The 18,902-nt window shown below is 36.3% G+C and overlaps 1 protein-coding gene across 4 annotated transcripts in view; it reads left to right on the forward strand.

Moving 5' to 3' along the window:
* Window positions 1-18,902, forward strand: part of CNTLN (centlein) — a gene marked incomplete at its 5' end in the record, with an annotated part of 329,914 nt that overhangs the window by 90,852 nt on the left and 220,160 nt on the right. For all 4 annotated transcript variants that reach the window (XM_082656525.1, XM_082656528.1, XM_082656526.1 and 1 more), the window contains 2 exons: window positions 13,383-13,517; window positions 14,126-14,305. In XM_082656525.1, the coding sequence (XP_082512651.1) occupies window positions 13,383-13,517; window positions 14,126-14,305 (315 nt within the window). The remainder of the gene's footprint in view (window positions 1-13,382; window positions 13,518-14,125; window positions 14,306-18,902) is intronic.

An 18,902-nucleotide genomic window follows, 5' to 3' on the forward strand; every position in this document is an offset into this window, starting at 1 on the left:
GAGTCATTTTCACAATGTTGATTCTTCCAATCCAAGAACATGGTATATCTCTCCATCTATTTGTATCATCTTTAATTTCTTTCATCAGTGTCTTATAATTTTCTACATACAGGTCTTTTTTCTCCTTAGGTAGGTTTATTCCTAGATATTTTATTCTTTTTTGTTGCAATGGTAAATGGGAGTGTTTTCTTGATTTCACTTTCAGATTTTTCATCATTAGTGTATGGGAATGCCAGAGATTTCTGTGCATTAATTTTGGATCCTGTTACTTTACCAAATGCATTGATTAGCTCTAGTAGTTTTCTGGTAGCATCTTTAGGATTCTCTATGTATAGTATCATGTAATCTGCACACAATGACAGCTTTACTTCTTCTTTTCCGATTTGGATTCCTTTTATTTCTTTTTCTTCTCTGATTGCTGTGGCTAAAACTCCCAAAACTACGTAGAATAAGAGTGGTGAGAGTGGGCAACCTTGTCTTGTTCCTGATCTTAGTGGAAATGCTTTCAGTTTTTCACCATTGAGGACGATATTGGCTCTGGGTTTTTCATATATGGCCTTTATTATGTTGAGGAAAGTTCCCCCTATGTCTACTTTCTGCAGGGTTTTTATCATAAATGGGTGTTGAATTTTGTCGAAAGCTTTCTCTGCATCTATTGAGATGATCATATGGTTTTTCTCCTTCAATTGGTTAATATGGTTTATTACATTGATTGATTTGCGTATATTGAAGAATCCTTGCATTCCTGGAAGAAACCCCACTTGATCATGGTGTATGATCCTTTTAATGTGCTGTTGGATTCTGTTTGCTAGTATTTTGTTGAGGATTTTTGCATCTATGTTCATCAGTGATATTGGCCTGTAGTTTTCTTTCTTTGTGACATCCTTGTCTGGTTTTGGTATCAAGGTGATGGTGGCCTCGTAGAATGAATTTGGGAGGGTTCCTCCCTCTGCTATTTTTTGGAAGAGTTTGAGAAGGATAGGTGTTAGCTCTTCTCTAAATGTTTGACAGAATTCGCCTGTGAAGCCATCTGGTCCTGGGCCTTTGTTTGTTGGAAGATTTTTAATCATAGTTTTAATTTCAGTGCTTGTGATTGGTCTGTTCATATTTTCTATTTCTTCCTGATTCATTCTTGGCAGGTTGTGTTTTTCTAAGAATTTGTCCATTTCTTCCAGGTTGTCCATTTTATTGGCATGTAGTTGCTTGTAGTAATCTCTCATGATCTTTTGTATTTCTGCAGTGTCAGTTTTTACTTCTTCTTTTTCATTTCTAATTCTATTGATTTTAATCTTCTCCCTTTTTTTCTTGATGAGTCTGGCTGTTTATCTATTTTGTTTTCTTGAGAGACTTCTTAGATATCATCTGAAACACAAAGGTCTTTCAGTTGTATTACCTTTTTATTATACCGAAGCCCTATTGATGAAACCTATTGTGAGGTGTCTGGGGAGGGGAAGTATTCCATAGTCTTATGTTTAGGTCTCAGTCTTTTAGTGAGCTTGTGCCCCTAGGCTCTGACCTTCACAAGTGCTTCTCAGTTTTTTCTCCCTTAGGAAAGATTGGAAGGCTAGAGGGTTTTGGAGTTGGGTTTTTACACCCTGGGGGTCGGTTAGTCTCTGGTAAAATTCCAGCAGGCTTTGGTAAAATAATTTCTCTTGAGGAGAGGCCTTGTTAAGAAATATATACTTAGGGGAAATTTTATTTTATTTTATTTTTAAATTAGTTTTTATTGGAGCATAGTTGCTTTACAATGTTGTGTTAGTTTGTACTGTACAGCAAAATAAATCAGCTGTACTTGTATATATATCCCCTCTTTTTTGGATTTCCTTCCCATTTAGGTTACCGCAGTGCATAAAGTAGAGTTCCCTGTGTGATACAGTATGTTCTCATTAGTTATCAATTCTACACATAGTATCAATTGTGTATATATGTCAATCTGAATCTCCCAGTTCCTCCCACCCCCACCCTTTCTTCCTTGGTATCCATACATTTGTTCTCTACGTCTCTGTCTCTCTTTCAGCTTTGCAAATAAGATAGTCTGTGACATTTTTCTAGATTCCACATGTATGTCTTAATGTACGATGTTTGTTTTTCTCTTAATGACTTTCTTCACTCTTTATGACGCTCTCTAGGTCCAACCATGTCTCTGCAAATGACCCAGTTTTGCTTCTTTTTATGGCTGAGTAATATTCCATGGTATATATATGTACCACATCTTGTTTATCCACTCCTCTGTTGATAGACATTTAGGTTGCTTCCATGTCCTGGCTTTTGTAAACAGTGCTGTAATGAACATTGGGGTGCATGTGTCTTTTTCAATTATGATTTTCTCAGGGTATATGCCCAGTAGTGGGATTGCTGGGTCGTATGGTAGTTCTAGTTTTACTTTTTTGAGGAACCTCCATACTGTTCTCCATAGTGGCTGTATCAGTTTACATTCCTACTAAGAGTGCATGAAGGTTCCCTTTTCTCCACACCCTCTCCAGCATTTACTGTTTATAGATTTTTTGATGATGGCCATTCTGACTGGTGTGAGGTGATACCTCATTGTAGTTTTGATATGCATTTCTCTAATAATTAGTGATGTTGAGCATCTTTTCATGTGTCTGTTGGCCATATGTATGTCTTCTTTGGAGAAATGTCTATTTGGGTCTTCCATCCATTTTTTTTATTGGGTTTTTTCTTTTTTTGATATTGAGCTCCATGAGCTGCATGTATAGTTTGGAGATTAATCCTTTGTCAGTTGCTTCCTTTGCAAATATTTTCTCCCATTCTGAGGGTTGTCTTTTCGTCTTGTTTATGGTTTCCTTTGCTGTGCAAAAGCTTTGAAGTTTCATTAGGTCCCATTTGTTTATTTTTGTTTTTATTTCCATTACTCTAGGAGGTGGGTCAAAAAAGATCTTGCTATGATTTATGTCACAGAGTGTTTTGACTTTGTTTTCCTCTGAGAGTTTTATAGTGTCCAGTCTTATATTTAGGTCTTTAATCCATTTTGAATTTTTTTTTCTTTTGTAGGGTGTTAGGAAGTGTTCTAATTTCATTCTTTTACATGTAGCTGTCCAGTTTTCTTAGCACCACTTATTGAAGAGACTGTCTTTTCTCCATTGTGTATCCTTGTCTCCTTTGTCATAGACTAGTTGACCATAGGTGCGTGGATTTAATCTCTGGGCTTTCTATCCTGTTCCATTGATCTATATTTCTGTTTTTGTGCCAGTACCATGTTGTCTTGATTACTGTAGCTTTGTGTATAGTCTGAAGTCAGGGAACCTGATTCCTCCAGCTCTATTTTTCTTTCTCAAGATTGATTTGGCTCTTCGGGGTCTTTGTGTTTCCATAAAAATTGTAAAATTTTTTGTTCTAGTTCTGTGAAAAATGCCAGTGGTAGTTTGATAGGGATTGCATTGAATCTGTAGATTGCTTTGGGTAGTAGAGTCATTTTCACAATGTTGATTCTTCCAATCCAAGAACATGGTATATCTCTCCATCTGTTTGTATCATCTTTAATTTCTTTCATCAGTGTCTTATAGTTTTCTGCATACAGGTCTTTTGTCTCCCTAGGTAGGTTTATTCCTAGATATTTTATTCTTTTTGTTGCAATGGTAAATGGGAGTGTTTCCTTAATTTCTCTTTCAGATTTTTCATCATTAGTGTATGGGAATGCCAGAGATTTCTGTGCATTAATTTTGTATCCTGCTACTTTACCAAATGCATTGATTAGCTCTAGTAGTTTTCTGGTGGCATCTTTAGGATTTTCTATATATAGTATCATATCATCTGTAAATGGTGACAGTTTTACTTCTTCTTTTCCACTTTGAATTTCTTTTATTTCTTTTTCTTCTCTCATTTCCATGGCTGAGACTTCCAAAACTATGTTGAATAAATAGTGGTGAGAGTGGGCACCCTTGTCTTGTTCCTGATCTTGGAGGAAATGTTTTCAGTTTTTCACCATTGAGAATAATGTTGGGTGTGGGTTTGTCGTATATGACCTTTATTATGTTGAGGTAGAGTCCCTCTATGCCCCCTTTCTGGAGAGTTTTTTTTATCATAAATGTGTGTTGAATTTTGTCAGAAGCCTTTTCAGCATCTGTTGAGATGGTCATATGGTTTTTGTTCTTCAGTTTGTTAATATGGTATATCACATTGATTTGTGTTTATTGAAGAATCCTTGCATCCCTGGGATAAACCCCACTTGATCATGGTGTTTGATCCTTTTTATGTGTTGTTGGATTCATTTTGCTAGTATTTCATTGAGGATTTTTGTGTCTATGTTCATCAGTGATATTGGCCTATAGTTATCTTTTTGTGATATCTTTGTCTGGTTTTGCTATCAGGGTGATGGTGGCCTTGTAGAATGAGTTTGGGAGTGTTCTACCCTCTGCAATTTTTGCAAGGGTTTGGGAAGAATAGGTGTTAGCTCTTCCCTAAATGTTTGATAGAATTCGCCTGTGAAGGCTTCTGGTTCTGGAGTTCTGTTGGTTGGAAGATTTTTAATCACAGTTTCAATTTCATTACTTGTGATTTGTCTGTTTATGTTTTCTATTTCTTCCTGGCTCAGTCCTGGGAGGTTGTCCTTTTCTAAGAATTTGTCCATTTTTTCCATGTTGTCCATTCTATTGGCATATAGTTGCTTGTAGTAGTCTCTTATGATCCTTTGTATTTCTGCGGTGTCAGCTGTAACTTCTCCTTTTTCATTTCTAATTTTATTGATTTGAGTCCTCTCCCTTTTTTCTTGTGGAATCTGGCTAAAGGTTTATCAATTTTGTTTACTTTTCAGAGAACCAGCTTTTAGTTTTATTGATTTTTGCTATTGTTTCCTTCCTTTCTATTTCATTTATTTCTGCTGTGGTATTTATGATTTCTTTCATTCTACTAACTTTGGGTTTTGTTTGTTCTTCTTTCTCTAGTTGCTCTAGATGTAAGGTTAGGTTGTTTATTTGAGATTTTTCTTGTTTCTTGAGGTAAGATTGTATTGCTATAAACTTCCATCCTAGAACTGCTTTTGCTCCATCCCATAAGTCTTGGGTTGTCATGGTTTTGTTGTCATTTGTTTCTTATTATTTTCTGATTTTCTCTTTAGTTTATTCAGTGATCTCTTGGTTATTCAGTTGCATATTGTTTAGCCTCCATGTGTTTATGGTTTTTACATTTTTTTCCCTGTAATTGATTTCTGATCTCATAGTGTTATGGTTGGAAAAGATGCTTGATACGATTTCAGTTTTCTTAAATTTACTGAGACTTGATTTATGAGCCAGGATGTGATCTCTCCTGGAGAATGTTTTGTGTGCACTTGAGAAGAAAGTGTATTCTGCTGCTTTTGGATGGGATGTACTATAAATGTCAGTTAAGTCTATCTGGTCTGATGTGTCATTTAAGTCTTGTGTTTCCTTATTAATTTTCTGTCTCGCTGATCTGTCCATTGGTGTAAGTGGAGTGTAAACGTCCCCCACTATTATTGTGTTACTGTCAAATTCCCCTTTTATGGCTGTTAGCATTTACCTTATGTATCGAGGTACTCCTAAGTTGGGTGCATAAATATTTACAATTCTTATATCTTTTTCTTGGATTGATCCCTTGATCACTATGTAGTGTCCTTCCTTTTCTCTTGTAATAGTCTTTATTTTAAAGTCTCTCTTCGGGCTTCCCTGGTGGTCCAGTGGTAGAGAATCCACCTTCCAATGCAGGGGATGCAGGTTTAATCCCTGGTTGGGGAACTAAGATCCCACATGCCGTGGGGTAACTAAGCCCGTGTGCTTTAACTATTGAGCTTGGACGCCTCAACTGCAGAGCCTGTGTGCCACAAGTACAGAGCCCACGTGCCCTGGAGCCCATGTACCACAGCTAGAGAGAAGTTTGCGTGCCACAACTAGAAAGAAGCCTGCATGCTGCAATGAAGAGCGCGTGTGCTGCAACTAAATATACTGCATGCTGCAACGAAGATCTTGCCTGCTGCAAGTAATACCCGGCACAGCCAAAAAATAAAATGGAAAAAGATAATAAAGTCTATCTTGTGTGGTATGAGTATTGCTACTCCAGCTTTCTTATGATTCCCATTTGCATGGAATATCTTTTTCCATCCCCTTACTTTCAGTCTGTATGTGTCCCTAGGTCTGAAGTGGGTCTCTTGTAGACAGCATATACACGGGTCTTGTTATTGTGTCCATTCAGCCAGTCTTTGTCTTTTGGTTGGAGCATGTAATCCATTTACATTCAAGGTAATTATCGATATGTATGTACATTCAAGGTAATTATCGATATGTATATTCCTATTACCATTTTCTTAATTGTTTTGTTTTTGTAGGTCTTTTTCTTCTCTTGTGTTTCCTGCCTAGAGAGTTCCTTTAGCATTTGTTGTAGAGCTGGTTTGGTGGTGCTGAATTCTCTTAGCTTTTGCTTGTCTGTAAAGCTTTTGATTTCTCCATTAAATCTGGATCAGATCCATGCTGGGTAGAGTAGTCTTGGTTGTAGGTTTTCCCCTTTCATCACTTTAAATATGTCCTGCCACTCCTTTTTGACTGCAGTGTTTCTGCTGAAAAATGAACTGATAACGTTATGGGGATTCCCTTGTAGTTTATTTGTTGCTTTTCCCTTGCTGCTTTTAATATTTTTTCTTCGTATTTAATTTTTTTTAGCTTGATAACATGTGTCTTGGCATGTTTTTCCTTGGATTTATCCTGTATGGGACTCTTTGTGCTTCCTGGACTTGGGTGGCTATTTCCTTTCCCATGTTAGGGAAGTTCTTGAGTATAATCTGTTCAGATATTTTCTTAGGCCCTTTCCCTTTCTCTTCTTCTTCTTCTGGGACCCCTATAATTCGAATATTGGTGCATTTCGTGTCCCAGAGGTCTCTGAGACTGTCCTCATTTCTTTTCATTCTTTTTTCTTTATTCTGCTCTGCATCAGTTATTTCTACCATTCTGTCTTACAGGTCACTTATCTGTTCTTCTGCCTCAGTTTTTCTGCTATTGATTCCTTCTAGGGTACTTTTCATTTCAGTTATTGTGCTGTTCATTACTGATTGTTTGTTCGTTGGTTCTTCTAGGTCCTTGTTAAATATTTCTTTTATCTTCTTGATCCATGCCTCCATTTTGTTTCTGAGATCTTGGATCATCTTTACTATCATTACTCTGAATTATTTCTCGGGTAGATTACCTATTTCCTCTTCATCTGTTTGGTTTTGTGGGATTTTACCTTGCTTCTTCATCTGCAGCATATTTCTCTGTCATCTCATTTTGTCTAACCTGCTTTGTTTATGGTCTCCTTTCTGTGGGCTGCAGGGTTGTGGTTCCTCTTGCTTCTGTGGTCTGCCCTCTGGTGAGTGATGTTGGTCCAGGGGCTTGTGTAGGTGTCCTGGTGGGAGGGACTGGTGCTTACACTCTGGTGGGTGGATCTGAGTGTTTTGCCTCTAATGGCAGGCCTGCATCAGGTCATGTGTTTTGGGGAGTCTGTGAGCTTAGTATGACTTTAAGCAACCTGTCTGTGGACGGGTGGGGCTGTGTTCATGTCTTGCTGGTTGTTTGGTGTGAGGTGTCCAGCACTGGAGCCTGCAGGAAGTTGGGTGGAGCCAGGTCTTGGTGTTGATATGGATACCTCCAGCAAAGCGCACTCCAATTAATATTCCCTGGTCCTGGGAATTCTCTGGTGGTCCAGCATGCTGGACTCTGTGCTCACACCACGGAGGCCCAGGCCTGACCCCTGGCCGAGGAACCAAGACCTTGGAAGCTGCACAGTGTGACCAGAGAAATAAGAAAAAAAAGGAAAGAAAAAAACCCAAAAAGTAAAGAAAACTAACAGAGGAATAAAGCCTAAGACAAATAGCAAAAACAAAAGCAAACGAACAGCAGCAACAACAACACAACACACACACAGAAAAAAAATAAGAGAACAAACAAACAAAAGAATTCAAAAATGAGAGAAATCAATATGGACTAAAGTAATAACAAAAACTGAAAAATAAAACAGAAAGGAAGCAAGCAAAAAAGTGAAGAAAACATAAAATATATACATGAAAGCAATAAAAATAAAATAAAACAAAAATCAAAGAACCAAAACCAGAGAAAAACCCCAAAACAACCAAAAAGTAAAATAAAAATAGAAAAATTAAAAATATATATATTAAAAAAATAAGAATAAAAGATAAAAAATAATTAAAGCAACAATACCAACAACTGAACAGAATGAAACAAACAATAAAAGCATAACAGTAATAAATATATTTTCTTGGGGCATCCTCTCTCAGTGTCCTTGCTCCCACAGTGAGCCATAGCCAATCCCCGCCTCCCAGGGAGGCCTTCCAATACCTCTGCATAGGTCTCTACACCTGCTGTGGGCACTGTGGGGTCAGCTCATAGTCTGACCTGGCCTGACTCTCCGGTGTACTTGCCCTCAAAGTCCACTGCTGTGAAGGCTATACTGAACTCAATTGTTGGAACATTCATCTATTCAGGTATCTCACAGATGCAAGATTTACCAACCCGATCTTGGGGATTTAATCTGCAGCTTCTGCAACTGCATGGAAAGATTTCCGTTCCTCTTCCTTAGTTGCACTGTCCCTGGGGCTCAGCTTCGGTTTTGATCCCTTCTCTGCATGTGCGCCACCTTCCTTCCTTGCCCAGGCAAGAGGGAGTGGAAGCAGCAGCTGATTGGGTCCCACTTATTCAGGCCAGGGAGGGGTACGGCGGCTACAGTTGGGGGGCGGCCACAATTGGGGTGTGTGCGAGTTACCTGCGGCAGCCGGGACCAGCAGGCGGTTGCAACAGACTGTGGCGCACTGGCTCTGGTGGGAGTCCCCCTCCCAGTACCCGTGGATGCAGGAGCTGGCGTGTGAGGGTGGTGGCTGCCTTGCCCTGCCCCCATGCACCACTCAGCAATGGCACTTCACCTTCCAGGCAGACCACGCTTCCTCTAGGGGCATTCCTGGCTGTGCTTCCCTCATTCCTGTCCCCTCTGCTGTGCCCGGGGAGGCAGAAGCCGGCTGCAAAGGTGTTGTAATGGTGGCCCCACCCTTTGCATACCACTCAAGAGTGACGCCTTGCTTCTATGGTGTCTGGAACTTTTCCCACAAACTCTCCTGGTTGTAGAGCTCCTTACTCCTGTCCCTTCAGGCTGTCTTTTTGTAGCCAACAGCTGTCCCCTCCCTGGGTCCTCACTCCAAATCCCATTTTCCAGCACCCAGACCTTGTTTGCAATAGGTGACTCATGACTCAGGCTGGAATGCACAGAGCTGTGGTGTAGACCATGTGTGCAGTTCTTACTTTGTCCTGCCTTCTACTGACCAATGGCTGTGTTCTCCTTTGATTCCCCCGAAGGTCCTTTTCTTTCCCAGCTGATTTCCCCACCATGAGGGAGTTAGAATTTCTGAGTTGCAGGGACCTCTCCTCACCTTCAGCTTCCCGCCAGGGGTGCTAGTCCCATTTTTGATTCCTCTTTTCTTTTTTTTTCTTTCTTTCATCTTACCCAGTTGTGAGGGGATTTTTCTTGTCCTTTTAGGTTCCAAAGTCTTCTGCTAATGTTCAGCAGGTGCTCTATGAGAATTGTTCTATTTGTAGATGTATTCTTGATGTACTTGCGAGGAGCAACGAATTCTGCGTCCTCCTATTCTGCCATCTTGACTCCTCCCCGCTAGGGCATATTTTTAAATGTCTGTGTTCCCTCTCCTCCCACAGAAAGCAGGAAGGGACTTTTCTCTGATCTTCACAGTGACAATCTGATTGTGCTCCTCTGTGTAGAATTCACGAAATTATGGGAACTCCTCTAGACCGGGCCCTCCCAGACATTTTAACTCTCAAATATGTCCACACTGATCCTCCAGTAATTTGTTAATTGCAAATTTGATTTTCCTACCCTGTTACTGGTTTCCATGGAGCTTCCTTTCTTCTGGGTTTTTGCTCTGCTAAATTGTCATTCTCTGTATCTGCCTGTCTCTCTAGTTTTGGGAACAGCAATTTGCCCTATGACCTCAGTTCTCTGATGACTCTAGGAAGAGGTGTTGATTTTCAGTTTGCTCAGCTTTTTTCATGTTGTGTGAAAAGGAGAGACAACTTCCAAGTTCCTACATCCTGGATTGGAAGCCAGAAGTCCCTCCATTATGTTTTTGTTTTTCCACTGAGTAATGTTCAATAGCCATTACTTTTCTAAACTTGTAGTCTGTGGAATAGAGGAACAGTTAAGAATGATGATTCCTTTAGTTTATTTAAATCTTAACTATGTTTCTAGTCAAACTAGTAGAAAGTCACACACACATTTTTTTTTAACTAGTTGCAGGAAATCTTTCATAGAACAATCTAATAATATAACATATTTTATTGATAATAGTGTAAAAATTGCCATATATCTTCTTTTGGTAAGACTACGCTTTACCTTTGTTGCTGTTAGTTATAAAGTAAATCTTGTAATAAATTTCTCCTTTAAGTATTATATTAGATAACATGACTCTGCTAATAACCGAGTGTATTGTATTCAATTAGATGATTTTTTTAAACATTATATTTCTCTTTTTCCTTACCTTCTAGGAAGCTCATAGATAAGTTTTGGTTCTCATTTACATTTAATTTCTCAACCCTTTCCCTTTCTCCATTTACCATTGTTTTAGTTGTTGTGGTTTCATTACTTTTCTGTTTTTTTATTAAAATTTTTATGTGCATTTGAAAGTAGGTCATATAAATAATATATTAACTATGCTCAAGTATTGCCTCCTACAGTTTTAGGTCTTCTGTGCCACTGCTGCCACACCCCACTTTTTTTCGAAAATGCTTCATATTCACGATCATTTTCTTCTTACTCTGTAGACTTCTTTTGACCATGATTTGAATTATTCATTTCATGGCTTATCCATAATAAATTATTTGTTTCAGACATACTTCCTCTTGTCACTCTTTATGCTTTATGGTTCCTCTGAGTTCTATTTGCTATTTTAATATTAACTCAAGGCAGACCATTAAGAATGTACTCTACTGTATCCAGAAAAGTTTGTTTGAAAAGGTTTCGTGAAGCTAAATTTAGGACTTAGAGGGTATTATGCTTAGTGAAGTAAGTCAGAGAAAGACAAATAATATTTGATATCACTTATATGTGGAATCTGAACAATAAAACAAACTAATGAATATAACAAAAAAGAAACAGACTCACGTAGAACAAACTAGTGGTTACCAGTGGGGAGAGGAAAAGGGGAAGGGACAAGATAGGTGTAGGGGATTAAGAGGTACAAACTACTATGTATAATGTAAATAAGCTAAAAGAATATATTGTACAGCACAGGGAATATAGCCATTTTGAATAATAACTATAAATGGAGTATAACTTTTAAAAATTGTGAATCATGTTATACACCTGAAACTTATATAATTTATTATAAATCAACTATACCTCAGTAAAAAAGAAAACAAAATAAATGAATTGTAACTATATATACCTGTGCTTTCATTATAGAAACTAGATCATTGAGGGTATATTTTATCAGGAAAATGTTTGGAGTTATACAAAATTTAACAGATCTTTGAGAGTTTATCAGTCCTCTTCCGTTGGGAGTACATCTTTGTCTAACTTATTACTTTAATGATTATAATATATAATACCAATTATTAAACTAATTATCAAAATTTGATAGTTTTGGTTAACTAAGTTCCCACTGTATTTTGTGTTTTTATTTAGAAATTAAGTCTATATTTGTCCTGTGGATTACTAAATTCACTCAAATGCCAACATTTTAATATATTAAGTAATTTTCATGAAAGGGCTTGCTATTGGTGTCATTTATATTGTCAAGTTAAGTTTAGTTCACATTATTGGGCAAACCCTTCTGAACCTTAAATCATTTGATCTAGTGTCGCACCTTCCTGATAGTCTCCAGAATAGGTGAGGATGCTCAATTTTTGTCAGTTCTCCTTTGAAAGGATAGGCCTGTAGGTATTTCAGTCTTAGGGTTCATATGATTGAATTTATCATTCAGTGTCAGTCTCATTCATAAACATTTACTATAATCTAGTTTGGGAGATAGTATGTGTACATAGATAATCAGTAAGACTAGGTAATTTGTTATGTGTCAAATGAATAATGTAGGCAATACAGAAATTTAGAAATAGCAGAAATTACTGTGATAGCTGGGGAAGGCTTCATTGAGGAGGTAGAAATTGAATATTGAAGGAGGCTGAGACTTAGATGAGAAAGGAAAAATAGGCTGTGAATTGTGGATGGGCCATGTTATGCATCTGTTTTTATGCTGTTTGATTGATGTCAAACACATTTTGATATGCCCTAATAATTAAAATAGGAAATAAAAATTAAAAGTAATATGAGGTACCATTTATATCTCATTTGTAAAAACTTACCAAGCTTGAGCGTCATGTTGGTGCACATGTGGAGCTATGAGAACTCTTGAAGTGCATATAACCTATGAACTAGTAATGCCACCTCTTAATATAAATAATCAAAAGCAATGTTTTATTAATGTGATCCCCACACTGAAAAAAATACATTTTACTTCATGACCCAGTATACACAGAGATGAAATAAAAGTTTCATACATACACTACTATATATAAAATAGATAACTGATAAGAATGTACTGTATAGCACAGGGAGCTGTACTTAATACTCTACAATGGCATATATGGAGAAAGAGTACAAAAAAGAGTGGATATATGTATGTGTATAACTGATTCACTTTACTGTGCAGCAGAAACTTATACAACATTATAAATCAACTATACTCCAATAAAAATTTTAAAAAATAATGTAGTTTTACTATATATAATAAAGGTAAAATATAACAAAGCATATATCAAGTATGAATTTAATAATGTTTAAATAAAATAGAAATTCTAAATTAAACACTGCAAAAAAGTTTAAGAGCTACTAGTTTCAAATATTGGTTGAAAAAATGAGTGGGTTGACAAAAGTTGAGTAAGTTTAGTAAAGAGTTAATATCAGGACATGGATGTCTGTTTTAGCATGTTGGTTCGAGGTGGCAGCAGATAATTCAGATGGAGGTATTTTAGAGAAAACTGGAAATGTGGGATTGGTGATTGGGAAAGAGTCAGGGCTGGATTATGGATTTTGTAGTCTTTCAGACAGAGATGAGATCAGAAGCCAAGAGAGTGGGTAAATTTTCTGAGGGAAAAGCTGTAAAGATTTGAGAAGAGGGAAACTAAGAATTGAGTCATGGATACATCGTCCAATTAGATAGCATTTACTCTGGTAGGTGAGAAGAATATTCAGTTAAAAATTATGGCAATTTTAATATTCTGAATATTCTTTCTACAGAGCAAGATACTTTTTGTATCAAGGCAGACTTTCCATTTTTCATTCTTTAAAATTGCTTATGCTTTCACAAAACTGTATTCTTTTTCTTAGAAATACCAGCTCATCAGTAATTTTGCTTTTTTCCATAGAGAAAATCAGGACTAAAACAGGAAATAAATGACCTTGTAAAACGGAAGGTTGCAGTAGATGAAGAAAATGCTTTCTTAAGGAAAGAATTCAGTGACTTGCAGAAGAAATTTAAAGATAAAAGTCAAGAAGTTAAGGTGTGTTGACTTGTACATAGTTTTACAGTACTTTCTTTGAAGTCCTACTTAAAGCTTTGTCAGCCTTTGTGGCACAGAAAGTGACAAGCTTGGAGGAAAAATTGCCTTAGGCCCTGCTGTACCATACAGTTTTCTTACATGCAGAAACTCTGAGAAAGATGCTTTAAAGCTAAGACTCTAAGCTTTATAACTTTAAGATAAATAGTTAATGATGGAAATGGAGCTAAGAAAGTAGGAGTGTGAATATGTGGCTTCTTGTAATTAGATTCTGATGGGACTGGCATTATTAATTGATAAAACCCAGGTCTGGGAGGATATGTCTGTGTGGGTCTCAGAAATAGCTGGGGACAGCATCAAAGGCAGCTTGATCAATTAATGGGCTCTTTGCAAATGTGTACTCATCAAAGCTGTCATCCAGTGAAAAAATATGACCCATCCACCTGCATGAAAAGAGGCCAATAAAAGTATACAGGTGACCTTGGCCATCAAATATAGAAGCTGCTGTGGGGGTAAAATTGTACAGTTTATATTTGCTGATTAGTTCTCACCTATTTTTTGGTTTGTTTCATTCTGTTTTGTTTATCGGCCCCTGTGGTACTGTTCTACAGGACACTAAGGAGTGTGTACAGAATAAGGAAGAGCAAAACAGACTGGTTATAAAAAATCTGAAGGAGAAAAATGAGAAATTAAGTACCCACTGCGCTGACCTGCTAAATGACCTGGAGAAACTGAGGAAGCAGGAAGCACACTGGAGAAAAGAAAAGTATAGCATTGATGCAAAAATAAAGGTATGCAATGAGAATGGAATCTGTGCTGTTATTTTGGATCTAACTTCTTATAGGAAGTTTATTACATGTTATTTTCTTTAAATAACAAGTTATATATTCATATCCACCAGTGGGGACTAGCATTAATTTATATTCCTTCAGTTAAGACCCACAGCTTTTTAAAAATTGATGTTGCAAAGCAGGAAACTGACTTCAAATACTTATCTAAAATGTAATCATTAAAAAATAAAGGCTGTTGCATTTTGAAATAAAACATGTTTTGAAAAAACATATTTAGAATTATGAATTTTGGCTTTTTGCAGTTAGGGATTAAATTTATAAATACAGCTAGGATTCATTGCAATATAGTTTTAATACTGTATTTTCCAGGTCCTTTAAAAACTATGTAAAAAAAGCACAAAACAGTTAAAAAATACTCACATGTGTTTTATATGTGTTTCTTTGGCTTGAGAGGGCCTTATTCATCATAAAATTTTACTTTTATAGAAGATAAAAGGTGCAATCAATCTTTATAATATTCTTATATCCTTTTTGATCAGTTGTTTTTCAAAATAATATTTTCTTGTAGCTTTCTCTTGGTCTTGAGAATGTTTTTGTTCATTTTTTCCCACCGAATTTCAGGTTTCTCTTTTAACATAGATTTTGTTGAAAAGGCCTCAGACAAATTTTAGTGCTAGTAAATATGATAGTTCCTCTATGTACACATGCTTAAGAAGAATATATAACATAAGTATACACACATATATATATATATAGTGCTATTAAAATATAGTAAGAATGGATATGTGTGTCTACGTGTGTGTGAGTGTATGCACGTGTGCCTGATTATTTAAGGATTTGTCTTTCTGAGTGTGTGAATCTATTCATTGCAGATATTTAAAGAAATACATACAGTAATTCTGTTAGTGCACAATCAGGGAATGACTGAGCCATTGAGAGAAGTGAATTCTGGCACATTTGTTTTCTTATTTTTATATCAGTTTCTGCTTCCCTACAGCCTTTAAGCAGTTTGGTAGTGTCATAAGGGTAAGTGGTACTTCCTTGTGTTAATCATAGCTGCATGATTTTTCGATGATGATTTCATTTCCTTATTTGCCATTCAAATAGTCCATTCTATGATTTACTGTGATTTTCAGTTCTGACTTTTTTTTCTATTAGAGTGCTTATCTTTTCTTATTAATTTGTAAGCATTCTTTATTCTAGATAGCAATACTTTTAAAAATATATATATATCACACATACCTTCTGTTCAGTGAGTCTTGAATAAGGTGAATTAAACATTCAAAAATTTGTGAATTTTTATAGTCATTTTTATTATTTCCTTCTCTAATGTTTTTGTTTTAGAAGTCTTATATTCTTAAGTATTCCTTACCCTAACATTTTTAATCTATTTAGAATTCATTTTTGGGTGTCGTCTTCCACACCGTTTATTCAGTAGTTTATTGATTTCTGATTCAGTCTCTCTCACATCTCTAAGTTTCCATGGGTATGTTTGGGTTTGTTTCTGGACTTCCTGTTTCTGGACTTTCTGGAAAACCTGTTATTTTCATGGTTTTAGGTATTGTAGTTTTAGAATTTTACTCATTGTTTTGTAGGGTGATCTACTTCTTTATTCTTCTTTTTGTAAGTCATGAGCCCTATATGTGCCTCTTCACTATCTAATAATATTTAAGGATCATTTCATTAGCTTTACTGAAAAATTCTGTTAGAAAGCAGGTTGGAACATCATCTAATTTATGAATTAATTTTGGAAGAATTATAATCCTGCTATTTAAGAATGTGGCATGTGGTTTTGTAAGTTTCTTAGAACGGTACTGTTCATTTTTATTAGATTTATTCCTAGCTATTAATATTAAAATATTGTTTTATGCTAAATATTTTTTTGCTGAATAATATTTTAAATTATATTTTTAATTAATTATTTCTAGAAGACAGCAATATTATTGAATTATCTTGAGCTTCTTTTCAACAATTTTCCCCAAATGTCTTAGTTCAAAAAATGTGTACATTTTCTAGATTTTTCTAAGTTATATAATTACATTGTCAGTAAGAAAACTCTCTTTCTTTCCTTTTGGTGTATAATTCACATACCATACGTTTAATCCATTTAAAGTGTACAGGCCAATAGTTTTTAGTTTATGCAGAGTTGTGCAACTATTATCAAAATTACTTTTAGAACATTTTCATCATCCCCAAAAGAAGCCCTGTAACCTTTAACAATCACTCCTCATTTATCCTTAGCTCTGCAGCCCGAGATAACCACTTATGGCCTTTCTCTATATATAGATTTATCTGCTCGAAACATTTCACATTAATGAAATTATAGTGTATGATCTTTTGTGACTCACTTCTTCCACTTAGAATAATGTTTTCAGGGTTTATCCATGTTGTAACATGTATCAGTACTTCATTCTTTTTATAGTTTAATAATATTCTATTATATAAATATCCTACATTTTATTCATTTATCTCAAGTAGAAGGATATTTGTGTTATGAATAATACTGCTACAAATATCTGTGTACAATATTTTGTGTATACATCACACATTTTTATTTCTCATAGGTACATACCAAAGAGAGATTACTAGTTCATGTGATAATTCTGTTTTTAAGCTTCTGAGGAACTGTCAGACTGTTTTCAAAAGCAGCTGTACTATTTTACATTCCAAACAGGAGTTACTGAGCGTTCTGATTTCTCTTTGTCCTCGTCAGCACTTGTTATTGTCTATCTTTTTGATTGGAGCCATCTTTGTGGATGTGAATGGCATCTCATTGTGGTTTTGATTTGCTTTTCCCTGATAGCTAATAATTCTGGTCATCTTTTTATATGTTATTGGCCATTTTCATGTCTTTGAAGAAATGTGAAATCATTTCTTTTGCATATATTCTGGTTACAAGCCTCTTTTTATTGATATAATTTGAAACTATTTTCTTCAGTTTTCTGAGTTGTTTTTTACATCCTTAATGGTAGTATTTGAACACAAAAGTTTAAAATTTTGATAATTAATTTATCTCCTTTTTCTTTTGTTGCCCATGCTTTTGGGCATTCTCAGATGCATCTCAGATATGCATCTTGAGAAACCATTGCCTAATCAAAGATCATGAAATTGGACACTTATGTTTTCTTCTAAGAGTTTTATTTCTTACCTTTATGTCTTTATCCATTTTGAGTTAATTTTTGAATATAATGTTTGATAGGAATCCAGCTTCATTCTCTTGCACGTGTATTCAGTTGTCCCAGCTCCGTTTGTTAAAAAAGACTGTTCTTCCCCCACTGAATTTATCGTGCCATGTTTATTGAAAATCAGTTGACTGTAAATATAAGGGTTTATTTCTGGACCTCAATTCTGTTCCTTTGATCTATACATTTATCCTCATTCATATGCCACACTACATTGATTATTGTAGACTTATAGTAAGTTTTGCAGGTGGGATTTGTGTGTCCTCCAAATTCTTCCATTTTCAAGGTTGGCTATTCTGTGTGTCTTGCATTTCTATATGAATTTTAGAATCAGCTTTTCCATTTCTTGCAAAAAAAAAGCAAGCTGAGATGATTTTGGTAGAGATTGTATTGAATACCTGTCACCGTTTTTAGTGTAGGCATTTACAGCTATACGTGTCCCTCTGAGCATTGCCTTTGCTACATCCTGTAAGTTTTGGCATGTTATGTGTTTTTTTAAAAAACATTTATTTAGGGCTTCCCTGGTGGTGCAGTGGTTGAGAGTCCGCCTGCCGATACAGGGGACACGGGTTCGTGTCCTGGTCCAGGAAGATCCCACATGCCGCGGAGCGGCTGGGTCCGTGAGCCATGGCCACTGAGCCTGCACGTCTGGAGCCTGTGCTCCGCAATGGGAGAGGCCACAACAGTGAGAGGCCCGCGTACTGCAAAAAAAAAAAAAAAAAAAAAAATTTATTTTTGGCTGCGTTGGGTCTTCATTACTGCATGCAGGCTTTCTCTAGTTGAGGCGAGTGGGGAATACTCTTTGTTGTGGTGCGCGGTCTTCTCATTGCGGTGGCTTCTCTTGTTGCAGAGCATGTGCTGTAGGCACGTGGGCTTCAGTAGTTGTGGCATGCAGGCTCAGTAGTTGTGGCTCGTGGGCTCTAGAGCGCAGACTCAGTAGTTGTGGTACACAGGCGTAGTTGCTCCATGGCATATGGGATCTTCCTGGACCAGGGCTTGAACCCGTGTCCCCTACATTGGCAGGCAGATTCTTAACCACTGTGCCACCACGGAAGTCCTAGCATGTTATGTTTTTGTTTTCATTTGTCTCTGGATATTTTCTGATTCTCTTGTGATTTCTTCTTTGATCTATTGGCTGTTTAAGTGTGTATTGTTTAATTTCCATATATTTTGAATTTTTCAGTTTTCCTTCTGTTACTGAGTTCTAGCTCCATTCCACTGTGGTTGGAAAAGATACTTTCTATTAGTTTAAGTTTTTAAAGTTTATTATGAGCTTTTTTATTGCTTGACATATGGTCTTATATGGCGAATGTTCTGTGTGTACTTAAGAAATATGTATATTCTGCTGTTTTGAGGTAGAGTGTTCCATATACATCTGTTAGGTATACTTGGTTTATAGTGTTTTTCAGGCTCTT

Source organism: Grampus griseus (genome assembly GCF_964374135.1).
Source record: "Grampus griseus genome assembly, chromosome: 6".
Lineage (NCBI taxonomy): Eukaryota > Metazoa > Chordata > Mammalia > Artiodactyla > Delphinidae > Grampus > Grampus griseus.